Genomic DNA, 15,012 nt, shown 5'->3' on the forward strand with positions numbered 1-15,012 from the left:
CCTTATCCATACATCTACTATGAGACAGATCAGCTATTTAAACTAAATACTTTATTAACGTGGTCCAAAAAAATCCATCATTAATGCAGATTTTGGGAAAATTATTCTATGCCTCAACACTTTTTTTTTTTTTTGTCAGAAAGTCTACCTGACTATTTAATATGGATCATTCATTTTGGAATTTAAGCTTATTACTTCCTCTCCTATGTACCATGGACACACAGAAACAATTATTTCTTCTGTTTCTATTTTTTGTATACCACATACCTCCACATTAGAAAAAAAGTTCCCTTGACTTTAAGCTAAATAACCCCAGGTCTTTCCATCCATCTTTGGAGGTCATGTTTTCTAAGCCTTTCATCATTCTCGCTGGGGTCCTCTAAACTTTCTCCAACTGACCTACGTTTTTCTTAAAGTTTTATGACAGAAATTGAACACATTACTTCAGCTTATCAGAGGTCTGGAACAGAAAGGTTACTCTATGTCTCTTACAGGTTGTTTATGTCATTTGTTATTTTTTGGAACAGAATGACATGGCTGACTCACTCTCAGCTTGTGATTCACTCTTTTTTTTCTCTAAAGAGCTGCCACTTAGCTGGCTGTTTACCCACATGTATTTATGCAGTTGACTATTTTTGCTTAAGTGCACTATCTTTTGGACTATCTTTGTCTCTGTTGACTGCATCTTATTTTTTCAAATCATTTTCTTCAAATTGACAAAATGCTTTTCTACTGCAACAAGGACTCAACACCCTCAAGATATGATATTATTTGAGAGTCTTTCTTCAGCTTACCATGCTTCTCAGGTGTGTTGTATTTTGGAGACCACAGCAACAACTCTATTGCCAAGCCTGTCAGAACATACTAGTGCGTTCTCATAATTCTAGATGTCCTCAATATCTGTCTGACACTGTTATGGAAATTGAGTTGCAGTACCTCTCAACCTTCAGTAGTCTGGTAGAAAAGATCTTAACACAGCTGAAGAATCCTTATTTCCACAAAATTCCAGGTAGATTTAAGTCTTGCTAAGTGCCTAGTAAACACTGAGGACCACACAGGCCTACTTAAAAAAAAATGTGGCCAGTAATGGATGAAATCACAAACACTCCTAAATTAAGCAAACTCTAGAAGTACAGATGAATGCAAGATCATCCCTAAATTGCTATATCATATGTTATCATAGAGGTCAGAAGTCCTTCCTGCACTTCTTTGTTGAGGAGCATTTTTTCATTTCAATGAGAATCAAAAACCAAAAGGCCTCAGTTTGAATACTTTGGCTATTTCCAAATGTATTAAAAAGAAAAAAAAAAGTTTGTGCTTACCACATTTTGGAAAATGCTCTTTCTGTTTTTCAATAATACAGAAGCTTCAAAAATTAGCCTAAGAAAATAAACAGATGAAAATAATTTGAAAAATAAGACAAACATCTTTAAAGTTACAAAAACTTTAAAATAAGGTCAGTCATTCATCATAGAACAACTTCTGTTCAGTTTTCCACAGAACACTGAAACTAAAAAGGTTAACAACACCGGATGCTAGATGCTCTAGTTTCAGGCTATCCATAACCACTTAGGGCTGTTTGAGATAAACACTGAATTAACGATATCTTAGAAAGTATTCAGGATACCTCAGCAAAGGAGGTAAACATGACTAGTGATAAAGTCATTCTGTTTAAACTACAGATCTTTTTTCTCCTTTATTTACTTAATTTTGATCTTACTTTTCCTTTTACTATTTTTCTTACTTAAAGCCAAAAAGCCCACATTTTTAAAAAACAGGTATGCAAAGGTGAAGTAAGAATTAAACATGAAAAAAGTAGGAAAAAAAATGGGATATATATTTTGAATAATCCCAGTATAATCCATGAAGTTAGAAGAATCAGAATTGAGCCCCCAGAGCTAAAGATTTTTGAAGAAAAGGAACGAATGTCTTTTTGGACTTTCGGGTTATTTGATATATATGGGTTTTCTTAAATTACAATTCATTTATATTCAATTTTTTTTCTAGGCTGGAGAATGCAGTGATGTCTAGAAAATCAGCACCACCATCACACCTGTGAAAGCTAAGTAATTTACGTAACAGGAATAGGCTTCCCAGCAACATCTCTTGCCGTCTCCTCTTCCTTCCTGATGTATAATTTCATTTTAAAATAAGTATCTCAACACATTATAAATTAACTCCAGTTCTAATAGTCTCATTTTATTTTGACTGTAAACCTGTTGGGATGGAGACTGGCTCTTTTGTTCTCTGTTGCATTGCTAAACATGGAAGTATTCTACTTCATAGATTTTCACAGTGAAGACAATGATGCCTGCATAATAACCATAGTTAGACACTCGTCCCTGAAACTGAAGAGCTTGGATTAAAAAAAAAAAAAAAAAAAAAAAAGTTCATAAAGAATTCTACTTCAAAAAATAATAATTCTCAGGGTTTAGTGTATATCATAGGAAAGCAATTGCATCAGTTAATGAAAATAACAGAGCAAGAAACATTTTACTATTTTACAGGCAATACTTAAATAGCTCTTGTAGAAATAATTCTATTTAGCTGTGCTCACACAACTGCACCCTTTAATAAGCTCTTTTAATGACTTTCTTGGAAATATATGCCTAGGTTCCCATCTGCTGTTGTCTACATCTGAAGCACACTTAACAAAATTCACACACAATAAATGTACATAGAAAAAATGCTGTGGTATTAAGCACTAGCACTTAAAATTTTTAACACTTCAGTGATACCATCTTCATTTTCATTACCTTGCATGTAGGAACATTGCATTTTTCGGTTTTATTCTGTTATACAGATATTCGTATCTTTATTCCTGCGTTTGCAATAAAGAAGATCCTATGTTTTTAAAATGTTGGGGTTTCCGTTCATTATCTCAGTCCAAGGATATGTGTTATACTAACACATCAACTCAGTAGTAAAATATATAAATTAAATTACTTTTGCAGTAGCCTTCTTAGCCAGCATAAACCTTTAAGCATCAGTGAAGAACGCACAAACCTCTAGAGCTAGTCAAACAGGTGAGATGTTAAAATAAAGAGCAATATTCCAACATTCTTTGAGCTAGGGGACATTTAACTTAAATATAGAACGGCTACTATGCAAAGAGATAACAAATATCCATTATTGTTCATTTCTACAGAAAGCTGCCTCATTAGAAAATAAAATCCTATTGCTAAGCAAATTAGCTAAGAACACAGCCACAGTGCAAACACACTTAATGAGTGTATTAAATTTAGAAAAGAAAAATGCCTAATTTCAAACCAAGAAGCAGATTTAATACTGGCAAACAAAAGTCTAATTTGCAGTATCTCTAATTATTCAATGGATAGAAAAACTTTGAAATCAATAGAAAGACTAACATTAACTTCAAACGGCTTTGGGTCAGGTTCCAAAATTTACACCAACTACAATAACTCTTCATATGCTATTACCATCTGTCTTTTTAACGCTCAAAACCTCCTTAAGTTTTGAAGTAGCCAGGAGGCACAAGAACCATTCCTTTCTGAGACTCCATATATCATATACCACCTTCTTTACAGGAAAACTTGGAGATTTTCAGACTTTTTTAGAGTTGCTGAACCATGGAATTGTCAACAGGCAGAGATGTCTCCAGAATCACAATAATGGAGACCTTCCTCACATTCCTGCTCACATTCAGTCTCTTGCTGTTTCCTGGATCATCTCCCATTTCTTTCTCTTACTCTGTCAATATAGGAGAAAACTATCTCCTGCCCAGAATGAGTCTCTTCACCCAGTGCTTCATCAGTGAATTATTTGAAGCTGGCTTCTTTTGCCCAGGGAGTTAGTCATGATTTCGCACTGTGAGACAGCTGCTGAAATGCCAGCAGTAATCTCTGAAAGTGTTTCATTGCTATCTAATGACATATCAATCCCTACCCTATAGCATTTGGTTTAATAAAAGCGATTATCTTTTCTCTGCAAATCTTATTTCTTAAATTACCATAACGTAACCATTAAATACCCATTATATATATGTTGTTTTTTATTATTATTATTATTTCCACATAAACTACAATAAAAGTGAGCTTAAATTACACAGAACAGTAGTATAATACAAATAATGAAGAATTACTTATTTTAATACTTTTCATATACTTATTTCAAAACACTCTCTAATTCTGGACTTTGCATTTCAGGCTTGCCAGCAGTGATAATAAAAACTCATGGATCTGACTGGCCTTTAGACAAGGAAAATCATTAAAACACAGCACTTTGTAATGAGAATCATGATTCCTTATTGATTCATTGCACATGAACAATGTTTATAAAGATGCGATTAGTCAAAATGCTTTCTTGGAAATCACTAGAAATTATTAAATACTTATACAGTCATCAGCTTAGTCATTTTAATAAATCTGAATTTTTAACCTCTATTAGCCTATCAACTCTAACTTTTAACATATAATTTCAGATGTACTACAAATGATCTGTGGCCCGTAACTGTCACAATTTGGCTTATGTCCATAAAAATCTACTACAAAATCAAGTGCTGCCGTCAAAAGCAAGAGTTAGAGGAGCAGAAATGGGCTCCATTTAGCTATGGAAGCATATAGAAACAGTTTTGATTATTCTGCTCTTTTACAGTAGCTCTCAAATGAAATGAAAGCTGATCCTTTTTGAGAGCTGCATTATTTATAATCTGAGTATATACTTCACGTTTAACACTGTATCGGCAGCCTATGAAATGTCTCATGCTCAACTTCAAAAACATACAGAGACCGCTGCTATAATTGAGAGAGCCTGTATTCCTATAGCACAATTCTCCCGCTATTGTATTACAAGACATTGGAACAAAGTAAAGTTGGACAGGTAGCATTTTCAATATTGCTTATGGACTTGACTGTCATTGCAACATGTGTTTAAAAACACATTTGAAAACATTGCCCATCATTTTCAACTGGCTCCAAAAATTTGAAAAAAAATATATATATATATAAGCTTGAGGCCAGTTTGCTAAATCCATACTTAGTTTTTCATCTTGTTAATAGAACAGTCTCCAGGATCTTCTGTAACTAGGTATGAATTTAAGGCTTCTACTTCTGAAATGTTTGATTTAATGTCTTGTGCTACACCTCTTTCGGATGCACAGGGTGAAGTTTTGATCTTGCTGAATTGAATGGAAAGTTTTCATTATTTTCGGTTGGATTAGCATTTCAGTTGTTTTGGGGGCTTTCAAGAATTCCTGAACTTGTTATGAGCATGGGCACCAGTTACCTGTAGACTCTTAGCAATCCCACCTTTCAATACACAAGATCAAGAATGATACGGCTGCCATGCCATTTATGAATTTTCATTTAGTAGTGAAAGCTTTGAACATGATTTACTCAAAGTCACACCATGAACAGAATTCTTACTTTACTTTTTCCTCTGCAGAGGTATTATTTGCTACTATGATACATATAAATTGCAGAACATTTCATGATTACTTCAAGTAACACAAGAACATACTGCATATACTTACTAGAACATTAAAAATCACATTCTGATTTAATGTAATTAAATATAGTGTTCATCTAGCTTCTCATATTGACTGTAATATTCTACTGCAGAAACTGGGTAATTTCTTGAAGACAAATGAATAACTGAAGAGTAAGATGCTTATCACTGACAAAACAGTATTAGAAATCAGATTTCAGGATAACCCTGTGACAGACCCAGAAACTATTTTGTTGACACATACTGTCGGGATCTAACTTATTTCATCAAAACTGTGGTTACGTACAGCTTCTCCTTCATTTTTCTCCTTTGATTGTGTGCAGGACAGCACACACAAAACTCAGATTCCTCAGGTTTGAGGTGACTTTGTTAAAAAAAAGTAATAGCAAATGTAGAAAAGGTAGCTAGGAACAGAAGCAGTAAAAGATGAAAGAATTAAAAGAAGATAAATAATGATTTAAATTACTCAGGAATACAACTCAATGCTTTCAAATGATTTTAGTTTATCTGTAATATATACACTTTCCACTCTTTCACTTCACAATGATTGTAATTGCTAAGCAGATCTTTTACAGACATGAAAACAGAAACACAACAGCAATGAGAAGTACAACAGCAGGTTAAAACAGAATTCCCTCACTTTGCATTTTCAGTTTCCAGATGCTTTTTGTCTCACCAATAAGGAGCTTTAAAAATGTTCTATTCTTGATTGTATCTTTCAGTGTTTTAGCAAGTTTTTTTGCTAATGCATTTTTAATTATGATCAAAAGTGTTGTTTTGAATATGTAAATTTCAGAATAGAGGTCATAAAGCATAAAGTATTCCACCAGAAATGCTTGCTCGACAGAACTTAATAGTCTAAAGAACAGAGTTGATTTCTCCAAAACTTTTGATAGAAACAAGAGACTTGAGCAAGTGACTCTGATCTCAGCCTATCAACTTTGCTGTGACAGGCTTTTCAAATGCCCAGATCGTTCATCCTCCAGGCAATCAGTCATGTTTAAATTCCCAGCTCCACCTTAGCTCTGACTGCTTTCCACACTGTTTGCAAGATAACAGTTTAGCTCACCAGACAAAGAGATGGAGAACCTATTTTGTTTACTTTGCACCAAAATGCATACAAAAAGTTGGAGTTTTTGGCTGTCCGTATGTGAACTGGGACATAAAAAGTTATTATGGAAATTCTTCATCCAGTCAGCTCCAATTTGCCATACACAGTCACCAGAAAGTGTTTTCATTTTAGAAGTAACTGGGTAAAATCAGAGGACTATAAATAGCCAGGAAAGACTTAGCACCATTGAGCACACTATTTGCTATTTTTTTCCACATAGTAAAAATAATCAATGAAAATAATCAATCCTGTAATGGCAAGGTCCAAATAGTATTTTTGCTTATAACCAAGCACGTTACATTAATGTCCAGTGGAAGGTATAGGATTAAAATTTATGGAGAACAGTGATGACCAAAGGAAAAAAAAAATGTTTCAGAACAGGTTGTCAGCAATGAGTATTAAACATAAATGGTAGTGATTCCCCCTGCAGAGATTCTTGAATATGGAGGGATTTAAGTTCCAATTTTTGAAACATCTTGTAAAGTGTAACTATAATACTTCAGGTGGCTTGACTAAAAACGGATCCAAAAGGGAAAGGGTGAGGATGCTGTGGAGGAAAAGATTCAAACGTAGGGAAAGGATAAAATGTTTTATTGTGGGACTTCCTGAATCACTACACGAGGAGAAACAACCGAAGGACAGCAGTGGAGGCACACAGCACTGCCCTCCCCGGCGAGGAAGCGGAGGGAAGGGAGCCAAGGCCACCTCTCCCTCACTGTGGAGAAAGCTCAAATCCCCCCGCCAACCTTCCCGCCCTACCCGCCCCCTCGCGGGCACCAGCTGAGGGCAATGCCTTCACTCCTCCACACAGCGCATACTCGCACCGCCGCTCAGCGCTACCAGTGCGCACGCGCGATATTCTACGCATGCGCTCAGGGCGAGCAGGCGAGAAAGCCGGGCGGAAGTGTTTGCGGCGGGCCGGGCGGAAGTGGTGTTGGCGGCGGAAGGTGCCGCGCCGCGCCGGCGGGCAGGTACCAGTGGGGCGCGGAGCGGGGCTCCGCGGGAGCAGGGGGAGGGCGGCGGGCGGCGCCAGGAGGGCATCGCGGGGGCTCCGCTGCCCGGTGCGGCACCGGCCGTTACCGTGCGCAGCTTCCCCCCCCGACATACCCGCTCCCCGTCTCTGCTGCGGAAATTCAGCCCCCGCTTTGACAAACCCGGTGCTTTAGGGCTTAACAGTGTGTATATATATATATACACATATACTGTGTATGCGTACTATGTATATATATATATATAGTATTATATATATGTTTTATATATAATAAATATATTCTCTTTTATCTTCTCCTAGTACTACTTAAACTACTTAAGCACTGAGTGCACAGAAAACAAAGTTTTAGTTCCTAACGCATCTAATCTAATACTAAGCTCTTGCTTTTAAACATCTCGGCTTCTTGCACTTGCTGGATTGCCTCTGAAATAATTACGGGTCACATCGGGAATGGACCTGCTGCCCTGTTTTCTTGAGGTCTGTTCATATTGCAGCGAGTGGCTGCTTTCTAGAGCTGCAGTGTTTTTTAGGTAAAACGTAGGCAGCATAAGAATCCGTTTTCCTCAGGTCACATTTGTTTGTTGCTATTTTTAAACAATCTGATTGGTACTTTATAATCTGATGTGAATGAAGTAAAGGAGTTAATACTTATTTATTTTTAAGAACTCTAGTTGTATGCTAGTGATGGCAAACACCAGCTCTGTTAGAGTAAAAATGACCTAGGACTTACTGCCAGAGACTTGCACCTGAGAACCTGTACCAGCATCAAGCTGAAGTCTGATGGCCAAGGGGATAAAGTGTGTCACAGTTCTGACTTTTTCCTTTTGTTTTAGTTAGTTGTTATATTTTTTCCCTCAAGAAACTGTCAGTGACATTACAAGTTACTAGACTGTGTTAAAAAATGTCCAAGCTACATATTTTCATCTTCCTGAGTGTTTATAGTGGCATTTTAACTGTCCACATCAATTAGATCCTGGTGTTCATGGTTGTTCCTTCATTCTTTAAGACATTTTGGGGAGATTTCCTCCCCAGATCGGCACAACCATGTGTTTATTCTCTGATTTGGAGAATGACTTTCAGTACCTCACTGCAAGTAGCATATGCTTTAATAAATAATAAATCTCCTCATGCCTTTGCTGCAGCTTCCTTATCCCAAAACATTAATTCTCTTTATGGCGTTTTCATATGTCAGTGAAATATTTCCTGGTTATAGAGAAAGAAATAATCTTTCTAAGTTACGTCTTGCTTCTTGGGATTTCTTTTTTTTCTCCTCCAGAGCTAATCTCTTACTAGTTCTGGAAGAAAAATTGTGTACTTGAGGAGGGTACATAGGAACAATCCGTAAGTTTTAGAGATAGCCGAAGTTAGGAGCCAGTACTGCATATGTTTGGCTTGAACAAAGGTTGAATATTAGGTGTATCTGTGTAATCCAGGAAAAAAAGTAATTGCGTACTATCCAGTGAACTGGATTGATGTACTATTATGTATGGTAAAACAGATCCAGCTTCAATTTCCTCCCTCAGGAAGTTAATTCTGGAGTCAAGATGGAGAATATTAATGTATTTAATTTTCAGTCTTGGTCTTTTCAGGATTAATGGCAATTGAATTCTTCAGACTTGCGGTGTTTAGAGTGTAGTTGTATTGTCTCTGGTATGTCATTTCTGAATTTTGTACAGGAGGTACTTGAAAGTACGCTAAGTAAGTTTGCGGGTGACACTAAATTGCGAGGAGCTGTTGACTCCAAAGTTGAAGCTGAGCCAGCAGTGTGCCCTGGCAGCCAGGAGGGCCAACCGCACCCTGGGGTGCATCAGGCCCAGCACTGCCAGCCGGGTGAGGGAAGGGATTGTCCTGCTCTGCTCTGCGCTGGGCGGCCTCACCTCTAGTGCTGTGTGCAGTTCTGGGAGACACAATATAAGAAGAACATAAAACTATTAGAGATTGTGCAAAGGAGGACTACAAAGATTTTGAAGGGTCTAGAGGGGAAGACACATGAGGAGCGTCTGAGGTCCCTTGGTGTGTTCAGCCCAGAGCAGAGCAGGCTGAGGGGAGGCCTCATGGCGGCCTGCAGCTCCCTCACGAGGGGAGCGGAGGGGCAGGCGCTGAGCTCTGCTCTCTGGGGACAGCGACAGGACCCGAGGGAACGGCATGGAGCTGGGACAGGGAGGGTCAGGCTGGGTGTTAGGGAAAGGTTCTGCACCCAGAGGTGGTTGGGCACTGGGACGGGCTCCCCAGGGCAGTGGTCACAGAACCGAGCCTGCTGGAGCTCAAGAAGTGTTTGGACAGTGCTCTCAGACACAGGGTCTGATTTTTGGGTGGTCCTGTGTGGAGCCAGGAGTTGAACTCAATGATTCTTGTGGGTCCCTTCCAGCTCAGGATATTTATGGTTTATGACTTTACAGTATGAATAAAAAGTGATAAAGTTTGTTTTACATCTTATTATTTATAATTTAGGATCCTATTAGGGGCTTAGTTTTTCTGTTTAAGTATGTGTTTTGAATCCCCCTTTGAAGGGAATAACAGAATTGTGATATTTCAGAGAACTAGACATGAAAGACAAATATGTTGGACCCATTCAGGAAATAAATGCAATGGGGAAAAGTCTTGCTTTGTGGTCTCTTTGCCTCCTCTTGCAGGAAATGCTTGTTTCTCTTGATCTGGGGTAAAGAAATAGGACGTTAACTGTGACTGTCTTTATTTCCTTTACATTACTTGTTCCTTGTATTTACTTAGAGATATGAGGTCAGTGGGTCATCATTCCATTACTGGTGAACTATGTTATTTCTGACTTGCTATCATCTGTGAAAATTCAGTTGATCTTCATTGAATCCGAGGGATTCTCCTTGCTCAAAAAGAATTGTACAAAAGAATTCAGCAACTTGTATATCCAGAATGTACGTGGAGTGATTCCTGCTTGTAACAGGAGGTTGACTTGACCTGTCTGTCACTGCTAATAAGATGTTTTGCAGTGGTAGAATGTTCCCTGGGGCTTTTGACTATTAAGGCATGTTGGTACCTTTAATTTAACGTTGACAGCGTATGAGAACATTTTTGTGTACTGAGCTTGTGACCTACAGCTTTTTGTGCTGAAAACTTGTAGAAACTTTCTACCCCTTTATTATGATAATTACAGTCCAAAATTTGCTGTTTCATGTTGCTTAAAGAGGTGTGGAAGAAGGGGAGAAATGGTGATGAATTATCTTGATTGTAAGAACAAACTTGCCTTTCGTATGTGCCTTTCTTAGAAAAAACATTTCTTACTTTTCTGTTGTTCCTGTGTCTCACTCATGTTGTGCTGGCGTTCAGGTCAGCAGTTCTGTATTGTTTGTGGTTGTATGGTGTTAACTACAATTGCAGCTGCAGCTTGTGGTGTTTTAATGATTTTCAATGTGCATTAAGGGATGATACAGCTAATCTGAGAGTTTCAGTTCTGGTTTGAGTTTTCCAAATACAAATTAAAGATATTTTTTTTCTTTTTTAATTTTAAGCTTGTTTCTGGGGTGTGCTGCAACTAAAAGGAAAAGCTAATTATTTTGATTTCTGTCTGAACCTATGAAAAGACTGAACCTGACAGCTTTTGTTGTACACCAGACAATTTCTTAGCTCCCTAATTCACGTCTTAGATCTTTACAGTCTTAGGCTGCAAGTGAGAGGAATGAGTTAGTTTTCTTGATATTAGTATTAATAGTATTAAAATATAGGAATTTCTTTCTCTTCTTTCTGGACCTCGAGGTAGAGGCATGCTGTGATTGCAGTATTTTGGTGGAATATGTCCTCATTCCAGAAGAACAAATTTCTAGAATAACTGTCTGTTTTTGTTGAAGAGTAACCTTTGTTCAAAGCTGCTTCTACTAGGCAATTGTTTTATGGTGTACCACGTTATTTTCTTTATGCTTTTGGAATGCATGTTAATATTCCCTAGATGATTAAGATGGAACTAGTGGGTTGTAGTAGTGGAGTAGTCTGCTCTCCTGTCACAAATGTAAAGTCTAGAAAATTAGTAGGTAGAAAATTAATTATAGGGCAGAGCAGCACATGTATGTTGAGCCCATAGCTATCCTCAGTTACTTTTCAGTTGCTTAAAAAAGTGATAGTTACCACTTTTTCTGGGTTTGCATGCAAGATGTAACCTTTTAAATAGTTCTTTGAATATTAAAATTATTAAGCTTTTTGGTCGCTTTATCTCTGTATTTTTGTCACTTTTAGCTATTGGAAGGCAATAGGTGTTTTTAGTTCACTGCCTACTTTCCTCTTTGTGTGCGTTTTGCAGCCATCCTGTTTTTCTGCTGTTCAAAGAGTGTCCCGTGATGCTGTCTACCTTTCTTACATCCTCCTCGCCCCCTTCCTTATGAGTAGCTCTGCTTATGCCACTTAGAGAATTCTTGAGCAGCAGATTCAAATTTGAGTGATTCTTGTCGGTGTTATGCAGACAGCCTTTTGAGAGCAATAGAGATACTCAACAGACTTATTTTCACTTAGCTGATATTCACAATAGCTCTGAATGCCAAGGACAGCACTAAAGATATTTGCACCTAGATTTGGGAAGCCAGGGCTTGCATCGCTTCTGTGTTGAAAACTTGCTTTTGTAGCTCTTGGAGCTGCAGTGTGTGTGTACATATACACCTACGTCTTTGTGTTTTAATTGCAGAGAACAAAAATCTGGGAACTTCAGTGTTTAGCACATAAAATACGTGACCTTATTTTTATATGTATAGAAACTTAAGGTCTGGAAAAAACCAACAACTTGTTTTCTATTTGTATGTTATTTACATGAATTACCTAATTGTGGGAGTATATGTTAAGAAAGTAGTGTAAATAATATGGGCATGTCCCACTGCATCAGCTTGTATACGTCTCTTTTTCGGAAATTTTCCTTCATAATACTGAAGACGTGCAGAATATTCATCCCATTGAAATAAATGGTGAAGGCTTTTTTTTTTTTTAAATGAAAGTAAGGGGGCTGTAGAATTTGAGGGTAGAGAGAGTTGAGTTTTTAAACCTGAATACCTTACTTTATTTTGACTTAACAGTGGTCTTTGTATTGTAACAAAACATGTCTTGCTTTTATATGTCTCTGGGAAAACAACAACAGGGAAACATCTATGTAATTGCTCAAGTACTGTAACAGAGAGAAATTTAAGAAGTGTTAATTCATTATGTTGTACGTCTCCCTAGCTCATTCTGATGTTGCTTGATGAAGAGCAACATCGCTGATTAACTTTGAAGTTGACTGTTTCTAGATGAAATAGATCGGCCTCTCAGGCTGCTAGAACGTAGTGTGAAGTAGATACTTTTGACTGAAAAGCTTCATAAGAGTTTTAGTTGCCGTTTTCACTAGAGGCTTAAAATCCTAGTCAGGTAATGACAATGTTCTCTTGGTTCGTGTTTGAAAACATACAGATAAAGGCATCGGAGGTGTTGCACAGGACTTGTAAACCCTCGTAGCTCCATAGTTAAAGCAGTCTACAGAGCGGGCAGCGCGTGCGCCTCTTTGCACCTGGGTTTTTCCCCTCCTTTGGCTCAAGTAGGAACTGAAACCTGAATCTGGTGCTGTACCTGGTGGCCTTGTAATGAGCCTCTGTTGTCATCTTCTGAATGATACAAAGCCTCCTTGTTTCGTGGGCACTGGGGAGGAAGCTACAGAGAAAGAAGTTGCAAAGTAGGGGAATATATATTGTGAGCGAGTGAGATGCACGGCACTGTGGCCTTGTTACTCTCCTGTTACTGAGTCTCCTGATTTCAAGTGGATGCTTAGTTGTCTGAAGTAGATGTGGGACTGGTTTTCAAAGTCTAAGCTACGGATTTAAATTAGACACTCAAGTCAGACACTAGTGTTTTCCCCATGAGATACCATAGTTTTCAGACTCTCTGCGATGTATTTTGCTTTTAAATGCATACTTGGTTTCCTAGATGCAATAGGAAACCAGAGGAAACCAGAGGCTGTTTTGTTATTACTGCTTTCTTAAATGTTAAGAAAAAAGCCAATGTTGCTACTGAAGGGTTAACTACTGTTCACAAATTGTCTATTAGACAAGAATAGGCTGCTGGAGAGTTTCCTCAGGAAGGAGAAAGAATGGAGCCGTTCAGTACCAGAGAAACAGTCAGTAAGTGGAATCAGATAGCTTTGGGTACTGGAGTGACAGTGAGGTGAAGAACCTGGTTTTTTTTGTTTGTTTGTTTATTTTAAAGAATATCTGTAATATTTCTGGGTGTTTGCTCCTGTGTTCATTGGCTTATGTTTATAACTTACTGTCTACTGGTCTTTCCCCTCAGGAAATGTTAGGAATTGTTTGGGCAATGGCATCCCATTTCCATTTAATTTTAAGGGAATACGTTGTAAGAATTCAGTCTGCTTAGCATTGAATAAGCGCTTCTGAACTGAAAGGATAACATATTTTAAGCTTTTAGTTAGTAGCACACCAAGTTTTGTGTTCCTTCCAAAGCAGGAAATACTTCTTTTGTGTTATTCACTGTCATATAAAGATTGCTAAAACTGTCTGAAGTAAGGATTATGGCTATAATCTTGCCAAATGGGTTTTTTAGAAAACAGAAAGTATTCTCGCGTAGTTTATTAAAACTTACTGAAAATTGAAGATTGAAAGTGCCGTGACTTTTCTGCAGATAACACTTTAAACAGGAAATTTACAACAGGAAAAAAACAACAACTACAACAAAACCAACAAATACCCTAAGTCAAAAAGAATGAGATGACCACGTAATGAGAAAACATAGCAAAAACTACTTATTGCTATATCATTTTTGTATCTTTTTGTATGTGTAACTTTGCTACAATAGACTCTTCTCCCTCTCTCCCATTCTTATTATCATAATAATAACATCACCAAGAGTTTGTATCATCGACTTCAAGCACAGTGAAGACAAACAATAGAAGCTGAAGTCATACGTTTCTTAGCTTTTTTCTTGCGGTGTAGTGTTTAGCATTTGTAGAGGCCCATCTTATTTTCTTACTATTTTTTCTTTAAAAAATGTTCAATGTATCGAGTAAAGTCTACATAAGCATATTATGTTTACCTTAGGTTGAACAGATGCTTCATTTTGAAGCAGTCGAAAGTGTCTTGTACAGAATGTAGTGACTGTTTACCTACAACCTGTGCTGAGGAAGGGGTCTCTTTATTATGAAGAGATTAATATATGTTGGCCCATATGATAAGCCACATACAAGGCAGAAGTTTTTAATGTAAGATGAGTCTTATTTCAGAAGGTATGGAGGCTGGCTTACATGACTGCTTTGACTATATTCTTCCCTTAGGAACTGTTATCCCATGTGTTGCTGGTGCCTTCCAAGAGCACCAGGTGTGGTTCTGGACACCTGAGGAGGCTGATACAATTAATGCCACTGATCGTTGCTTCACATGTTGGAGTCAGTGTAGGTAACAGCTGTCGAGGCAGCCTATCTGTGATTTGGGCAGCAACATGGATAGGAGTT

The 15,012-nt window shown here is 37.7% G+C and overlaps 1 protein-coding gene across 3 annotated transcripts in view; it reads left to right on the forward strand.

Moving 5' to 3' along the window:
* Positions 1-7,429: 7,429 nt before the first annotated feature.
* POT1 (protection of telomeres 1) overlaps positions 7,430-15,012 on the forward strand; it is a 73,513-nt gene continuing 65,930 nt past the window's right edge. Inside the window, exon 1 of one of the 3 annotated variants that reach the window (XM_048080819.2) lies at positions 7,430-7,548. Coding sequence is in view for 2 of the 3 variants with exons in the window: in XM_048080820.2 (XP_047936777.2) it covers positions 14,769-14,952 (184 nt within the window). In the remaining variant the exon portion in view is untranslated. Of the gene's footprint in view, positions 7,549-14,276; positions 14,953-15,012 lie in introns of those variants that run through there. The other 2 variants (XM_048080820.2, XM_013199204.3) reach the window with 2 other exon arrangements.

The sequence above is a fragment of the Anser cygnoides genome, chromosome 1 (genome assembly GCF_040182565.1).
Source record: "Anser cygnoides isolate HZ-2024a breed goose chromosome 1, Taihu_goose_T2T_genome, whole genome shotgun sequence".
Classification (NCBI taxonomy): Eukaryota; Metazoa; Chordata; class Aves; order Anseriformes; family Anatidae; genus Anser; species Anser cygnoides.